The sequence below is a fragment of the Scardinius erythrophthalmus genome (assembly GCF_964197995.2).
Source record: "Scardinius erythrophthalmus genome assembly, chromosome: 8".
NCBI classification, from domain to species: domain Eukaryota; kingdom Metazoa; phylum Chordata; class Actinopteri; order Cypriniformes; family Leuciscidae; genus Scardinius; species Scardinius erythrophthalmus.
The window spans coordinates 12,267,007-12,283,694 of NC_138228.1; the positions used below are offsets into that span (position 1 = coordinate 12,267,007).

The following is a 16,688-nucleotide window of genomic DNA, read 5'->3' on the forward strand; positions in this document are numbered from 1 at the left end:
CGGTGTGGTTAAATGTTCTAGTTCGAATGTTTCTGGTCCACTGGTTTGGACCAGTGCCGATTCTCAATGACTGTGCAGTTCTTGTGCGTTTCTGCACATAACACAGTTCAACTCTGAAGTCTAAGGTCAAACCATGCAGACACACAGAAAAAAAAACTGAGCCATGGGGCAGCAATTTCTTTTCTAACGTCATCCCATTAAAACCTACAGTTCTCCCTCTCCTTGTGTCATGTGAATCGGTTAAACTGTTTGTGCGGAATCACATGTGGGCCAGGCAGGTGATGGCAGTGATCCGACACAGCGGAGCAAAGCCGGAACATCCACATCGCCCCGGGACGCCGCCCCACCCCAGCTCTGACGCACTTCCACAGCAGGGCCTAATAGTAAACACTTCAGAGGCCCTGTGAGGAGAAAGAATGTTTTGCTCTGTAAAACCGGGCTGTCCCATTGGATGGCGTGCTGTATGTTACCTGTTCTTTAAGCTCAGAGAGCTGGCCAGACAGCTGAGACACGAGACTGACAGTGGTGTCCAATCTCTCGTGCAGCGATCGGATCTCGTTCTGTTCGCTATCTCCCTCCGAGCTCACCAGAGACATGGCCCGCATCCGGGGAAACCAGTCCAGATTCTTCTCCTGAAGGGAAGAGAGAGTTGTGAATGTTGTTTCCCAACGACTGTTTTGCACATTTACACTATCATTCAAAAATGTGGGTCAGCAAGAGTTTTTTGGGTTCTTTTGAACCTACTATACATAATAGAATTCAAAACAAAAAAGATCAATTTCCACAAAAATATTAAGCAGCACAACTGTTTTTAACATTGATGATAATAAGAAATGTTTCTTGAACACCAAATCTGTGTATAAAAATGATTTCTGAAGGATCATGTGGCACTGAAAACTGAAAATTCAGCTTTGCCACCACAGGAATAAATTACATTTTAAAATTTATTAAAAATAGAAAACAAAAAACAGATACAAATATTTCACTGTTACAGGTTTTACTGTATTTTTTTTATCAAATAAATGAAGCCTTGGTGAGCATAAGAGATTTCTTTCAAAAATGCTAAAAATTCTTACTGAGCCCAAACATTGTGATTTACGTTTAATAAATGTGTTTACATTTATTAACAGTTTTGTACTGCATTTTGATTTATATTCAAGTCATTCTCAATGCATAAAAATACTCTTGTGCCTTTATTTTTTCCCACTGATTTTCAAGAAAATAAACTTCAGAAAAACAGAAATACTTCTGCTGAAAAAGTGACATGTTGTATTGCGATATATGGACTAATGGCTTAAGTGCAGCTCTTTAAACAGTTAACAGACGTATTCAACAAATAAATAGGCTAAATAGGTACAAAACAATAATAGTTCTCACAAAAAACAGTGACTTAAGATAATAGATAATAACAGGAACACTGCACACAACAGGTCATTTGAAGAATGACACTAATTATCTTCAAAATCATTGATGAATGCGGTGATTGTGTGGGATTAATGGCTGTAGAATTTAACGACAACATCTTGGAGGATGTTTTACCTTGCTGACAGTCTCACACTCCATAGTGCAAGTATAGCAGCAGAGTTTTGTTGCATAACAGTAGCAGTTAAAGGTCTCAAAGACTGTAGTGCACTAAAGCACATCATGTTGTCACTCAGAAACTGCCTCTCTGGCAAATGGTGGGCCGCAAAAATGGGTCGCAAGTCTGTTCTAATAAGGCTGTGGATAGAAACAATGCAAACTAAATATACACTACTGTTTAAAGGTTGGGGGTCAAAAGGACAATTTTCACCTGAGATTTGGAGCCAGATTACAGGGGGGTAAAAATGACTTTAAAAAGATGGCAGCATTATTATTTTATTTTTTACACAGAGATTGGTAGGTCTATATATCAGAGATAATGGGATTTCAATGTGGTTCCAGGAGTACCGTAAATTGTTTTTAAGTGGTACAGCTGATACTTTTTGTATTTAAAGTATTAAATATATCTGATTCTGAATATCATTTTTGATTCTTGTTTCTATGAAACTTTACTTTTGAAATCGTTTTTAAGGCTATATGGTTCAATCCCAGAGATATTGAGATGTCAATGCGGTAACATGTAGCTTCAGAATCTGTTAAAATGAACAAAATCCCTTCTTCCAAAATACCCTTGAAACTAATTCAAATATAGATTCTTATAAATACACTTGAAGAACAATGTGTCTCAACTTGAACATTTCAGTGGATTTTTGGCACTGAGAGAGGTGTGTTCTATGCAATTGTTTTGATGGGGAAAAACAAGATACATTCCTAATTTCAGCATTATTTATTCTTCAGACATTCCCCTTTAAATGCAATTATCAGCTGTGTGCAAACTGCAAAGTGACTCACATTTGGTTTTTGTCCACTGAAAATGGGTAAAATTCAACAATTTAAACATGGAGCCGCATTGAGATTCCCATATTTATTGGGATTGAACCATATTGTTGAAATGAAGACTTCAAAAGAAAAGTTTGTTAAGAACCAAAATCTAAAATCATATTGCGATATCTTACTTTACTAAAAGATATAATACTTTTTGAGTTAGAGGCATGCAAACTTTGGAAAAACAATATCTATGGCACTCTGACAAGTATGTTCTATGCAACTGTTTTGATTGAAAAAAATAAATTCATTTTGTAGTTTCAATATTATTTGTTCTTCAGCTGTTCCTCTTTGAAAGAAAAAAAATATTAGCTATATAAAAAAGTGACCCATATTTGAATTTTGACCACCTAAAAATGTGTACAATTTACTCAGAGTCATATTGAGATCCTAATATATCTGAAATTGCTCCATATAAGTCTTTAAAAATATGGATACCTATAGAAAAGTTTATAGAACAAAATGCAAAAGGATATAAAGTTATCTTAAATACTTCTTGAGTTGCAGGCATGCAAGATTTAGTAAAGAAGAGCTTTTTCCCATTTTTATACTGTCACTGTTGGCAAATAATATCAACAAAGATTGCTAAAGTCAACAGATTTTACAAATAGACCAACCAATCTCTGTGTAAAAATAAAATAATGATGCTGCCATCTTTCTTAAGTCATTTTTACCCTTCTGTAATCTGGCTCCAAATCATTTTTGACCCCCCCCTCTACAAAATAGTGGATTATTCAGTAAATATACATCCATTAAATTTAATATTTTGGCTTTCATCACTATTTATGCTAGACTTTCTTTAGAAAAAATTAAAATCTTTAGCTGGGAAAGTTTCTGAAATTTGGTTGATTTGACACGAAATTACCCAAAAGTCTTTAATATAATTTTTGTTCAATTTAATGCATCCTCGCTATTAAAACTTAAAGACCCCAAACTTTTGAACGGTAGTGTACTAAAACGCAATAACCCATTTAATCGTGTCAAGTTAGATCAGTGAAAAATCCAATTAAGAATGCAAACTCATCACTTGGTGTCAACATACACAGGATGCCTGACATCATCCTAAAAACAAGCAAAATTATGCAATGTAAAGGAATATAAGACCCTGACTAAATATGAAATGGTTTAGTGCTGTGAATCATAGCCTGACTACACTAGAACACGGACTTCCGAGTCAATCATCATGACCCCTCTCTGCTAGCAATTGCATGCTTAGAAATATGAGCAAGTGTGCTAAAACTCCAACTCCAAAATCTAAAGCATATAGAGGTAGATCTAGACAACAAAGGCCTGGATGCAAAGATAACTTTAGAAACAGGAAGAAGTCACGCAAATCAACTGCAGCCAGTTATAAATGCTTTGTGTTTTCGATAATAACAGTGAGTCATTATGTTTGTAAAGTGTGTGTGCCCACACAGTAGCTCACGTACAAGATATTTGTTTGTGTTCTACAAATTGTGTGCGAGCGCGTATGCGATTAATGTGTATGTATATGATTTGATCTAGTCTGGGGTGTGTGAGATAAGGAGGGGGGTAACAGTGCAGTCTCTCAGCACAGCAGTTATGTAAGGTGCTTTTCACAGTCAGCCTGACAGGAGAGCTGCAAGGTACACAGAGAGTTCCAGGATATGTTTAGAGGTGGGAAAAGACTGCCTTCCCTTACACAATTATGAAACAACACACACTCACGAGGAGACACAGCCGGGCACGCGCACATTCGTACTCAAACACAGTGCTTTTCTTTGCTATACAATAGGGAGCGAGGCTTTCCAAGAAAAACACAGTGAAAAAATCCGTTGCTCTTCTGAGAAACAGGCGCATGAACAAGGTCAAGCACTCTTTCAGATCAAAATTGGGACAAAGCACCTCTATCTCTCTGGAAAAGAGCAATCTTGTTTTGCAGAATGTTTCATTGGGATCTAAAACAGGAAAAAGGGGAAATTAGGATTAGGCATAAATTGGGGCTAATTGGTTCCAGGGAATGGTGCATTATGAACTCTATGAAAAACAAGGAAGGAAGTGGGGAAACATAGGTTAAGTGAGGACGGATGAACAGAGACCAGATTGTGAGGGTCAAGTATCATGAAATGCCCCATTTTTTGGTAAAGATGCAACCTGAGGATATAAAGGGAGCGAAAAACCAAACATGAAAACAACATTGTTATGTCTGGCCAGCGGGGGAAACAAACAAACCAAACTGAAAGATAGAGAAGGGACAAAGTATCTTTCTCATGAAACCTGGACAACATTGAGCAATGGAGTTTAGTGAGGGTCACCAGGAGCCGGTTGCATGCTAAGACTAGTCTTACAAGTTAGTCATCAAACTTTTTCTTTAGGAGTTTCTTTAAGTCAGGTATATAAAATAGTAGATTAGTCTAATGCCGAAAAGTAAGACTGAATACCCCTAACTAACTGCTAGTTGTTTGTACTAGTTCTTAAGACACAGTCTTAACATAATGGCTATGTTCATGCAACTGGCTCCTGATCATAACTTCATCATAAATTCATCATAAAACCATAAATTATCTATGATTAATTAACATTGAACATTCAATGATAAAGGCAATCCAGTTGCTTCATAAACTCTGTGCAAGGCAAATATTAACATGTTACATTTTTGAATTAACAGTACAGTTCAAAAGGTTGGGGACAGTAAGATTTTACTTTACAATTTGAGTGGAAGGAAAAACACGCCGTTTTCGTGCATGTATCTTTAAATGCAAATGAGCTGCTGCACTCCACCCAGCTTTCCAGAAGAGGGCGGAGCCTGTACAGCTCGTGCCTCGAGTCAGATAAACATCTGTTTAGTTTTGATTATCATCTCTATTTATTTGCATACATTTTACAGTCATATCAGTTTAAGCGCACTGAGCGCACGCGCACAGAAACTCAGACAGCATGTCATGTGAGTATTAAACTAAGTTCTTTATTGAACTTAAACTGTCAAATAAACACAAGGTAATGTCTGGGTATTAAAGTGACAGCAGCATAATATTAAGTACCTACTGCCATATATGCTGTCAACATGAACCAAACAACAAAAGGAAAACAGAAAATCCCTCACAGCACTCGACTGAATGACTACAGTAGCTTTAATAAGAATACATTTCTTACTTGAATGCTGCTGTTAAATGCTCTGGGCTGAGCTCATTGAGGGGAGGAGCTAAGCTAATAGGGCAGATTCCGTCACCAGTCGTGGGCGGGGCCTGTTCCAATGTGATGTCACATTGGAGTACATTCGTGATGAGCTCATTTTGAGACACGGTTTGAGATTTATGGAGAAAATAACAAACGGAGTGGATGGATTTTTACCCCGATAGGGTGGTTGTGTACACACACTGCAGACACAATATGTTCAGAAACTATTTAAAAGTGAATTTTGCATGATAGGTCCCCTTTAAGAAATTAATACTTTTCTTCAGCAAGGGTACATTAAATTAATCAAAAAGACATTTACAATCTTACAATTTTTTTTTTTTTAGATGTAAGCAGCACAACTGTTTTTAACACTGATAATTATGAGAAATGTTTCTTGAGCAGCAAATCAGCATATTAGAATGATTTCTGAAGGATTGTGTGACACTGAAGACTGGAGAAATGGCTGCTGAAAATTCAGATTTACCATCACAGGAATAAATTAAAATATATTAGAAAACAAATACTGCAAATTGTATAAAAAAAAACTTCACAAGCTTAGTTTACTGTCAAATAAATGCATCCTTGGTGAGAATTAGAGACTTCCTTCAAAAACAAATCTTACAGACCCCAAACAAACAACCAAATCAACCTGCAAATGGATTACTTCTCATTGGCTTATCATTAAGGTATATAGAAGGAAGCATTTTAACATCAAAGCGTCTAATAACATGGCAGCTAACACCTCACAAACGTACATATACGCTTTGGCACAAGCACACTGCTGCAGACTAGTGTGTGGGAAAGGTGTTTCGACTGTCATTAAAGTGCCATTAAACTTCTTTTCCCATCTGACAGACGGCATAATCGTTCGATCACGTGTCCTCATCTCTCATCATCATAAAGATGCTGTTTTGCAATGGAAAGGCAGTTTCAGAGCGCTGCCATCGACTCGGTTCTGGAAATAGCAGCATGATTGCAATAATCAGTTTGATTAGTATGGCCAGCCGCTGCGCACGCACTCCTGCAGTCATCTGTTCATACACACACACACACACACACACACACACACACACACACACACACACACACACGCGCATCCTGAGACGCCCAGCTGGGAGAAACGGATACAACGGTGAATGCGTGACCTTTGAACTTGCATTGATCACAAGTCTAGAGGCTGAAGAGTTTTTTTTTTTTTTTGTTCCTGCCGACTGTGCATGACGACCATGTTGCCAAGGAGACGCCTGACTCACTGTGTGATAATGAGTGGCGTGGCAGGTGTGTGTGTGTGTGTGTGGGACAGGAGAGCACGTGTGAGGATAGGCTGAGCTAATAGCAGGCCACTTGAGATGGGTTACATAATGCTGTGACTGCTGCAGTACCTGCTCACACTCTTTTTCCAGCAGCCTGTGAGTGATAATCTCACAAACACAAACACACACACCTGCTTCAATGTAAACCTGCAGTTGAAACTGCTGTGCTCAAAAAGTGTCAGTGCCAGGCTGTAGTGTTTTTGCATTCAGTTACTGTTTCCTAACCCATCCTTACACGAGACAGAACAACAGTGACGAAACAAAACAACTAAACTTGTTTCCCTTAGTTATGCGTCGCCCATGTCTCAACTCTCCCATCACAGCTTTAATAAGGGCCCTTGTGTTTGTAGCAACACACGGTAATTAGTTAATGTAGTACTATACTGTAGATCTCAATGTGTCATTAGCAGGACTTCATGGATTCTGAGCATGCAGTATCCAGCAGAAAAGCTCTGTAGATTTCCACTGAACCCAAACATCAGTCTACTAATATGCCATTTTATTGGCCAGGCTGATAAACTGACCAACCTTTGGCCATTTTCAGATTATCAGCATCTGCCACTAAAGCCTAGCCGATTAACAGTGTTTGCACTCCTTTCATTTTTTTTTTTACATTTATATACACTACCGAAAAAGTCTAGGGTCAGTGAGATTTAAAAGAAAATATATATATACTTTTAATCAGCAAGGATGCAACTGATCAAGAGTCAAGACATGTATAATGTTACAAACATTTCTATTAATCAAAGAAGCCTGAAAAATAAAAAAAAGCATCACGGTTTCCATAAAAAGCAAACTGTTTTCAACATTGATGTCTCTTGAGCACCAAATCGGCATATTAGAATGATTTCTAAAGAATCATGTGATGCTGAAAAGAAATAAATTACATTTTAAAATATAGATTTTTAAAATAATAATCAGTTGTTTTATATAGTAATGATATTTCACAGTATTACAATTTTTACTGTTTTTTTAATCAAATAAATGCAGCCTTGGTGAGCTATATAACAAATCTCTCCGACCCCAAACTTTTGAATGGTAGTGTATATTAGGACACATGAACTCACATTCAACAATTACTGTATGTATAGTAACCAAAAATGGTAAATAAATCAATAATGTTATATTCTTCAGACACTTCAGAGCTCATGCACACTCTTCATGTACTGGAATGCTTTTTAAACAGCTGTGAATGGGATTCCCTGCAAATGTATTCCTGCAAAACCTGTTCCAACTTCTCCATTTAAAAAAATATTGAATTATAATTAATTTTCATAAAAATATGCGCAAGTAGGCATCATTTTTAATTTTCTTGAACTGTAAAACCCATATTAATGGACTGCTGTAACTGTAAATCTACCCTTTAATAAACTTTTCAGAATTTTGCAAACTACCATTGAAGAAAATATGAAATTGCTATATAACACCACAGAGATTGTTCTCCTACCCTCCACGATAAACATTAGTTCCACTCAGCCCATTATTATAGAGAAAAAGCAGCCTTAACGAAGGCTTTAATTACTACACTACTTTCAGTATGATCTGTGAGATACCAGGAGCAAGAGAAGGTCACACACACACAAATATAAACAAACAAATTAGAGCACACACACATAAAAAGACTTTAGGAATGCCATCAAGGGGGTCTTTCTCTTATTTTAAGGAAGTTCACGGTCTCCTTTAGCTGGCGTCAACTGAAAACAGTGCACAGAGATATAAACACACACAGTGTTTTCATGTTTTATGGGGACTTTCCATAGACATAATGATTTTTATACTGAACAATCTGTCTTCTATCCCCTTACACTAACCCTTCCCCTAAACCTATCCATCACAGAAAATTGTATGCAATTTTACATTTTCAGAAACATCACTTTTTATATATCACTGATTTATAAGCTGTTTTCCTCGTGGGGACAAAAAAATCCAATAACATTTGACAGACACAAAGTGTCCACATACATTTTAGGGGTCACTGTATCATGGTACCAACTGTGCCAGAGAACTAACCTTAATCATTTGGGCCACGTAGCTCTCGGGCCCTGTGTACTCGGTGGGGTCCTTCACCTTCACCAAGACCAGGAAGTACAAATAGTGCCACATGCTGTGCTCCGACTTGATGTGCTCCTCAAACGACACGGTCTTGTTATCAAACTTGTCTCTCTCAAGTCCTGAAGATGAGCAGATAATAAGATAATGATTCTTCAAAGAAAAGCCATTCTGTCTGTCAAAATCATTTGTTTATTCATGGTATTCCACTGTTTATAGTCACTATAAAACTTTCCCCCACATCTGTTCTTCTCTACCATGGTCTTCTTCAGTGGAGTAAATGTCACCATGATCATAGTTGAATCCATTAAATAAAAAGGCCTGTCACAGACCTCATATAAAAATTCAAAGGCAGTCAGAGTAACAGAATGTGACAGGGCATGACATCTGCTTACAGACGCACCACTGGCTAGTTCCAAGCCATTTGAAGATGTTTTGCTGGTGTGCAGATGTTGAAAATACCTGCGTTTAAAGCTATGATATTCTACACATTTGTAGCATTTAATTTTTTTGCATTAAAACAGGCAACAAATGTTTTACTTGACAATTCTCAGCCCTCACTAAGGAAATTTTGCAACTGTACCTTTAAAGTAACTTTTGCATGTGGAATAGACTGAAATCTTAAAGAGGTCATATTATACCCTTTTACAAAGTTTGGTTTTTGGAGACTATTATAATAGGTTTTCATGCTTAAATGTTCAAAAAACATTATTTCGCACATATTTTACATTGTTGCCCTCTTCCCAGTCTTTTAGTAACTGGTTTGTTCCCGTCTCTTATAAAGACCTTCCTTCTGAAAAGCACGGTGTGCTCTGATTGGTCTGCTGGACCAGTGTGTTGTGATTGGCCAACTGCTTAGAGTGTGTTTCTTAAATGTCACGCCTCTTACCATAACTGCAAGTTTCAATACACTAATAATGTAACTCAACTAGGCCGCGCACCTGTTTGTTTTTGTGTGTGTATGCCTTCGGCGGGAATTATTTAAATGTGGTATACTGTGACGAATACGTTCCTGGAAGATTTGATGTCCCTTTGAATTTGACTTTGTAGGTTTGTAGACCTTTTTCATGCTCAAACAGCAACATTACACACTAAAGAAAGTTAAAAATGTACTGAAAAAGCATAATGGGTCCTCTTTAAGCTCCATCATACCACTTTGAGGTTTGAAGAACAATCCATATCAATTTTACTGAAAGATCCAGTGATTTTGTCAAAAGATTTAATGAAAAGACAAATATTTTCATGTTTTTAATGAACACATGAACCCAGCTATTCATTTTCATTTTAGTTCAGAAATTCTGCAAAATATAGACACTGTTATGATTAGCTAACCTTTGTTAGTTAATCCTGTTTTTCATAACATGTTCCCTTTAAGAAAGACATACCACAAATGAAGCAGGTGGTCTTCAGAATTTCTTCCTTTCTCTGTTTCTCACTCCTCAGGTCAGCGAAGGTGTCAATGATCACACCAAAGATGAGGTTCAATACAATGATGATGACAATGAAGAAGAACAAGAGGTCGTACACGACACGTGCCGGGAACATGGGCTCCTGAGGAGCAACAGCGAGGGGGTTATAAATTAAGATTTTACTTTAGATATTTCGGCTGTAAAAGCAAAATATTACAAAATTCAGTTTTTTTAAACCAAATTATTGATCAGCAGTTTTCAATCATCCACAAAAAAGACTCAGACAGACCCTTTGAAGCAGCCATAACTGATTTCGCAACGCTTCAAAGAATATAGATAGATGCTCAGAGAGAGTGTAAACGAATGCAGGGGTCTGTAAAAGCATGATGTACAGATGTCTGCATGGATTATACTGACAGTATTAGTGACGCCACGAAGGATTTATTGGCGTATCTCATGTCTGAATGTGTTGTGTTGATGATATTCTGTTCACCTCTTTGGAGAGCTTGCGCAGAACATCTGCGATTCCTCCCCCGTTTCTCAGCCCATGGTTCAGAACCGTAATGATGCACATCAGCAGGGTGTCACACACCCGTTCTGTATCATCTTCATCCGCTTCTTCCACTGGGATGAACACACACACAAATATACAGACATAGATAACATAACAGTTTTAAACATTTGTAACTATATATTCAAGAATATATGTATTATTTGATTTTTTTCCACTTATCTATTCAGAAATTATTATATATTGAGGATTTTTACTTATTTATATATTTAATATTAAGTATTTCTGCAGGTTCATAAATATTTATTCAGGTTTAGAACTATATATATTCAGGATTTTTACTTACATTTTTATTTATATATTTAGACTTATAATTGCGTATTCAGATTAATTACTTATTTATATAATTCAGTTTTATAACTATATTTTCTCTTATATATTTATTTAGATTTATAATTATCCAGAATTATTATTATAATTTTTAAGATATATTTCTTGAAATATTCACATTTTAAATTATGCATTTACATTTTTTTTATGATACAATTTTAATTTTTTTTATACATTTTTAGAATTATTCATATTAATAATAATAATAATAATAATAATAATAATAATCATCATCCAATCAATCAATCAATCAATCAATCATTCCATTTATTCATCTATCCATCACATGCAAATAAAAGGGATTTGCACTAGTGGTCTCAGACTTTTGGACCCCACTGTAATGTATATACACAGTTTGAGAAGGCCATTAGGCTTTTAAAAGAAATTGTGCAGGAGCAGAGACTAAGAAAAGACACATCAACAAAGTAAGAAAGACAGGAAGATTGAAGAAATGAGCATGGAAAGGTAAGTAAGGAATACATGAGGGACACAGAGAGAGATGGGAGACAGTGAGGGAGAGGTCAAAGAAAGAAAGAGGGTGAGCGTGTGAGAGAAAGAGTGCGCACGTGTTGATATCTAGAAGCACAGGTGATCTTTAAAGACTCCCAGGGCAAAGCAGAACAAAGCAGCACATGAGTCATCTCCTCAACACACACACACACACACACACACACACACACACTCTCTCTCTCTCTCTCACGGGTCATATCAGCACCTTAACCTCTATAATAAATACACAGGACCAGCCTTTCACAAACATACACTTCAAAAAAACATAAACACACACGCACACACAAATCACACGACATACCACCAGTAACGCAGTTTATGCTAGACCATTCAGCTGAAGGGTGAGACGGCGGTTAAATCAAAAGAGAAACTGCAGTGCTGCAGAGTAAATGTTGAATTATTCTTGATGTGTTTCTCAATGCGACATTCAAACTACACAAATAAATCCATGAGTCCAGGATTTTATAGTCTAACAATACATAAGCACAGCTGTACAATGGAAGTCCCATTTGATGGGACATCAATATCACAAACTGTGGTTCTAAAAAGTATCACCTAAATCACTTTTAAAAATGCATGAATGTCATTACATTAGCCAAAAAATAAACCAGATCAAGTGGCATCTGCAAAAATATTTCTCAGAACTTTTCTCAGAACATCTAAAAAACATAAAGTGTCCAAATAGCCTACATTTAAATTTCTCACACTATTACTGTTTTAACATTTAAAAGCTTCTATTTGTGAAATGTTTTGCCTGAAAACTGTGCTTGTGCGCCATGTCTTGAACTAAATGCCACTTGGTTTGACATTTTGCTGTCTATTTCAAGGACATTCATACATTTTAAGTGTGGCCTGACTGTCCAGAAAGTCTTTGGGGGGCGTTGCCACTGTAAAAACAAATACAGAGGTGACTTACCGTGGTGAGAACTAAAGGCGGAGTTGGAACAGGACTCACTCAGACAGCTCATAGACTCCTTCACATTAGGCCTCTCTAAAAAACAAACCAAACAAATATTGAGTTTTTTTGGTAAAAACATTAAAATCTGCATTCATAGCATGCGTTTGTGATCAATTAATCGCATCTAACATGAAAGTTTTTGTTTACATAATATATGTGTGTGTGTGTGCATATTTTATTATTTATTTATATATATATGTCTGTGTGTGTATACTGTATATACACACACACATATTTATTTATACATATATACAGTATATATGAGTGTATATGTATATATACACATACATATACACATATATACATTATATATATACATATATACATATACACACACACGTATATATTATATATATATATATATATATATATAAAATAAATATAATAATATCTATACACAAACATATATTATGTAAACAAAAACTTTTATGTTAGATGCGATTAAATCGATTTGACAGCAATAGTTTTTTTTACAATAGAAAAGCTTTATAAAATCATGTTTGTTGTGTTCCAGTGTATGCGTGTCCCTTTCCTGTCCCCAGTGCTTGTGCAGTGCTGCAGTGCACAGAGGAAGTGATTATATAAGGGAGTGTGGCCACTGCTGGGTTATGCAACAGGTGCCATGTGCTAGCAGGTCCTCTCCTATCTCAACAACGCTACATGGCCATGTGTTCATATAAACACACATACACGGAATATCTTTACCGTCACGCATCCACATGTACATACTGAATTCATCGCAGATGTGCTACTCTCACTAAAAGAGACATTTTACTGCCAATCATACCAAGTCATTTACATATACGATACGCAGGGTTGCACATTAGCATATGATAATGACTTCATCCATACAGAACATTTGGGAAATATGAAACGAAAGACCAAAACAAGAAGTTTTATGCAATGTGCAGCTGGAAAGATAGGAGGCCATTACAGCAAAGAGCGTGACAGGGACATCATGTACACTTCATGCTTACTTAAAGAAGGGAGGCGGTCTATTTCCATAAGGAAGTCATCTTTAAAGAAGAGGAAGGCCACAATGGAAAAGAGGTAGACCAGGATGATAGCCAGAACAGCTGTGAGGAAGATGGAGCGGCCGTTCTTTGTCACACTCCTCATCACGTTTAGGAGCGTTTCCTCTCTACGCACAAGATCAAACAACTAGAGAAGAAGGAAAGAAAGAGGAATATTATAAAAACATGTTTCAAAAATAAATAATTTTAATTATTGTTCTAAAGTCAAAATAAATTATTACATTTGCATTAAATTAATCAAAATTGACAATATTTTGTAGCAATGTAAAATAATGTATTATTTAAAACGCTGTTCTTTTGAACTTTCTATTCATCAAAGAATCCTGAAAAAAAAGGTATCACGGTTTCCACAAAAATATTAAACAGCACAACTGTTAATAATGATAATAATTTCATTAGCACCAAATCAGCATATTAAAATGATTTCTGAAGGATCATGTGACACTAAAGACTGGAGTAATGATACTCACCATTTGCTTTGCCATCACAGGAATAATTTACATTTTAAAATATATTAAAAAAATAAAATGTTTATTTCAAATTGTAACATTTCACAATAGTACTGATTTTACTGTATTTTTAATCAAATAAATGCAGCTTTAGTGAGCATAAGAAACCTTTAGAAACATTAAATAAAATCTGTGTTACTGTGTTAAAAACTGTTAAAACTAGCACTGTCAATAGAATACAATTAATTGTAACTAATCTCATAATTTCTGTCCAGTTTTTAGAAGCCAGAAATAAACTGTAATAGTAAAAAAAAAAAAAAAAATCAATAAATGTGTAAATGATTCTATTATCTATATAATTAATATCCTAAGCTAGATACTTTGACAGCCATAAAAAAACATTGAGATTTTTTGTCTATCAAAGCAAGCATTCCTGGACTCCACAAAAAAAAAAAAAAAAAAACTGAATGAAATCATTAATTTCATTTAGAAAAAAAGATTATATTGCAAAAAGTGTGAAATCGTACCAGGATACTGTAGAAGAACTCATGCACGAACAGACCCAGCATGCACACGATGACGTAACCGACGTGCAGAAGGAAGAAGATGTCCATGATAACTGCTTTGTACCCTCGTGTGAACGTGCCCTGGTTCCCCACAAAACTAACCAGGAACACGATTTTATTCAGCAGCTGTGAAAGACATTAGAAGATAATGCTACCCGACAGCAATAGATCCTTACAATCACATTAAAACATCCTTCAATACAAACACCTTTCACACATAGCAAAGAAAAAACTACGATAAATGCAAATAATATAATGCACCTAAACCATATAAATCATGTATAGCTGGGGAAAAATAGGCTTTTAATGAAATATCTTTTAAATGATAGGAAAATGTTTCCATATCCTTTGTTGTTATCTTCAAAGTAAGTAAATATGGGCCTGTTTATACCTGGTCATGCGTTTTTTTCCTGATCAGATAGCTATCCAATCATAAGGAGACCAGTTGTTAATGCCCTCTGAAACGCTTTCGAGATCACTCAAACCACTTCAGGAGGTGGTATGAGACTCATTCCAGATGAAACTGGACAAGTGTAAATGCATCTGGCTATTGGAAGGCACATATGTAAATTTTACTCCTCCCAATTATTTTTTTTTTAATAAACTTGTAACAGTCAATCTGATCAGTAAACATGCATGAAGTGACCAGGTGTAAACAGGCCTTAAACCTTGAATTTAGAGCAAATTCATGTGTCACTTAGAAAGCTAGTACTTACTCAAAACCATGAGCAAGGTGAAAGAAAATATATACGGTCTGCACTTGCAGCGAGGATAAACATGGTTTGTGGCGACTACTAGGAAGATGTGGCGAGTGGCATCTAGTATCCCAGACTTCTAGAATCTGTTTCAGCACATGTCTCTGTTGGTCCTTCATGTGGTGCCATAATGGCTGAGGAGACGCCAGCTTAAACAGACGCAAACAGACTGACACAACAGAGGGACGTGTCAGCAGTTTGAAGGCTGGAGCTCCATTTGGCTGAGAGGGAGGCATGAAATCACTCTCATTTTTTATCTGAACGCACATCAAGCACATCAGCCGCTTCTGTCATCATACATGTAACTGACACTGATGCAAAATGGCAACGCTAGATCCTCTGCTGACATCTTTCATATTTAGCCAGATATAGAGCGGATTTTTGTAATTAATAGGTATTAACGATTAATCAGCGGACATGAGGTGTTAGTGGATGGTCTATTTTAATAGAAGTTTGGTTGGTTTATAAATGAAAAAAAAAACAAAAAAAAAAACGCTTTGACACTTAATCAGTTCACGGACGCTGAATACTGACGGGCTAAATGAAGCGTGAATGGTTTGTAATGAATTTGCCTTACGTTGGCGGCCCCCAGAAGCAGCAGTGTGGGTCCTAAGCCCAGCGTGTATATAGAGCGGAAGATGACGGTGACCAGGAACGCCAGGATACCTCCACGCCGTGGAAGAACAAATAATGTGAAGGTGCTCACGACCACTGCCACCCAAAGCAATACTGACAAGAATGGAGGCAAGATACCTAAAAGACAAAACAATCAACTGCATGAAGATAAAATAATATCATTATGATGTAATGACCCTTAGAATTTGTAAAAATTTAAATAATTTTCCATTTACATTTTTCTGGATCCCATTTTAATGGTTAAAAGGATAATTTAATAATTTATTAAAATTTTAACAACAAGAATGCCATTTGAAATGTGCTGTATTTTTTCAGAAATTCTATTTAAAAAAATTCTGGATTTCTTTTTTTATGACTTACTACAAATGTATTATCAAAAACTGCAGTAATCAACAATAGAGGTTTGCAATTAAATAGGTTTCATTTAAAACATGGATGAAAAACAGTGATATACTTTTAAAATAATGTTTTGAAAACTTTTTTTATTATTATTATTGTAATTAGTACTTTAAGAAGTACATTCTACTGTACAATATATAATTCTGTCATAATTTGTTCAAGTTA

At 36.0% G+C, this 16,688-nt stretch overlaps 1 protein-coding gene across 1 annotated transcript in view; it reads right to left on the minus strand.

Moving 5' to 3' along the window:
- The window catches only part of itpr2 (inositol 1,4,5-trisphosphate receptor, type 2), a 101,006-nt gene that overhangs the window by 2,464 nt on the left and 81,854 nt on the right, over nucleotides 1-16,688 (minus strand). The window contains exons 49-56 of the mRNA XM_081372617.1: nucleotides 16,066-16,241; nucleotides 14,695-14,859; nucleotides 13,662-13,845; nucleotides 12,643-12,717; nucleotides 10,809-10,939; nucleotides 10,292-10,457; nucleotides 8,868-9,028; nucleotides 471-632 (exon numbers count right to left, since the gene is read on the minus strand). Coding sequence (XP_081228743.1) covers nucleotides 471-632; nucleotides 8,868-9,028; nucleotides 10,292-10,457; nucleotides 10,809-10,939; nucleotides 12,643-12,717; nucleotides 13,662-13,845; nucleotides 14,695-14,859; nucleotides 16,066-16,241 — 1,220 coding nt within the window. The remainder of the gene's footprint in view (nucleotides 1-470; nucleotides 633-8,867; nucleotides 9,029-10,291; nucleotides 10,458-10,808; nucleotides 10,940-12,642; nucleotides 12,718-13,661; nucleotides 13,846-14,694; nucleotides 14,860-16,065; nucleotides 16,242-16,688) is intronic.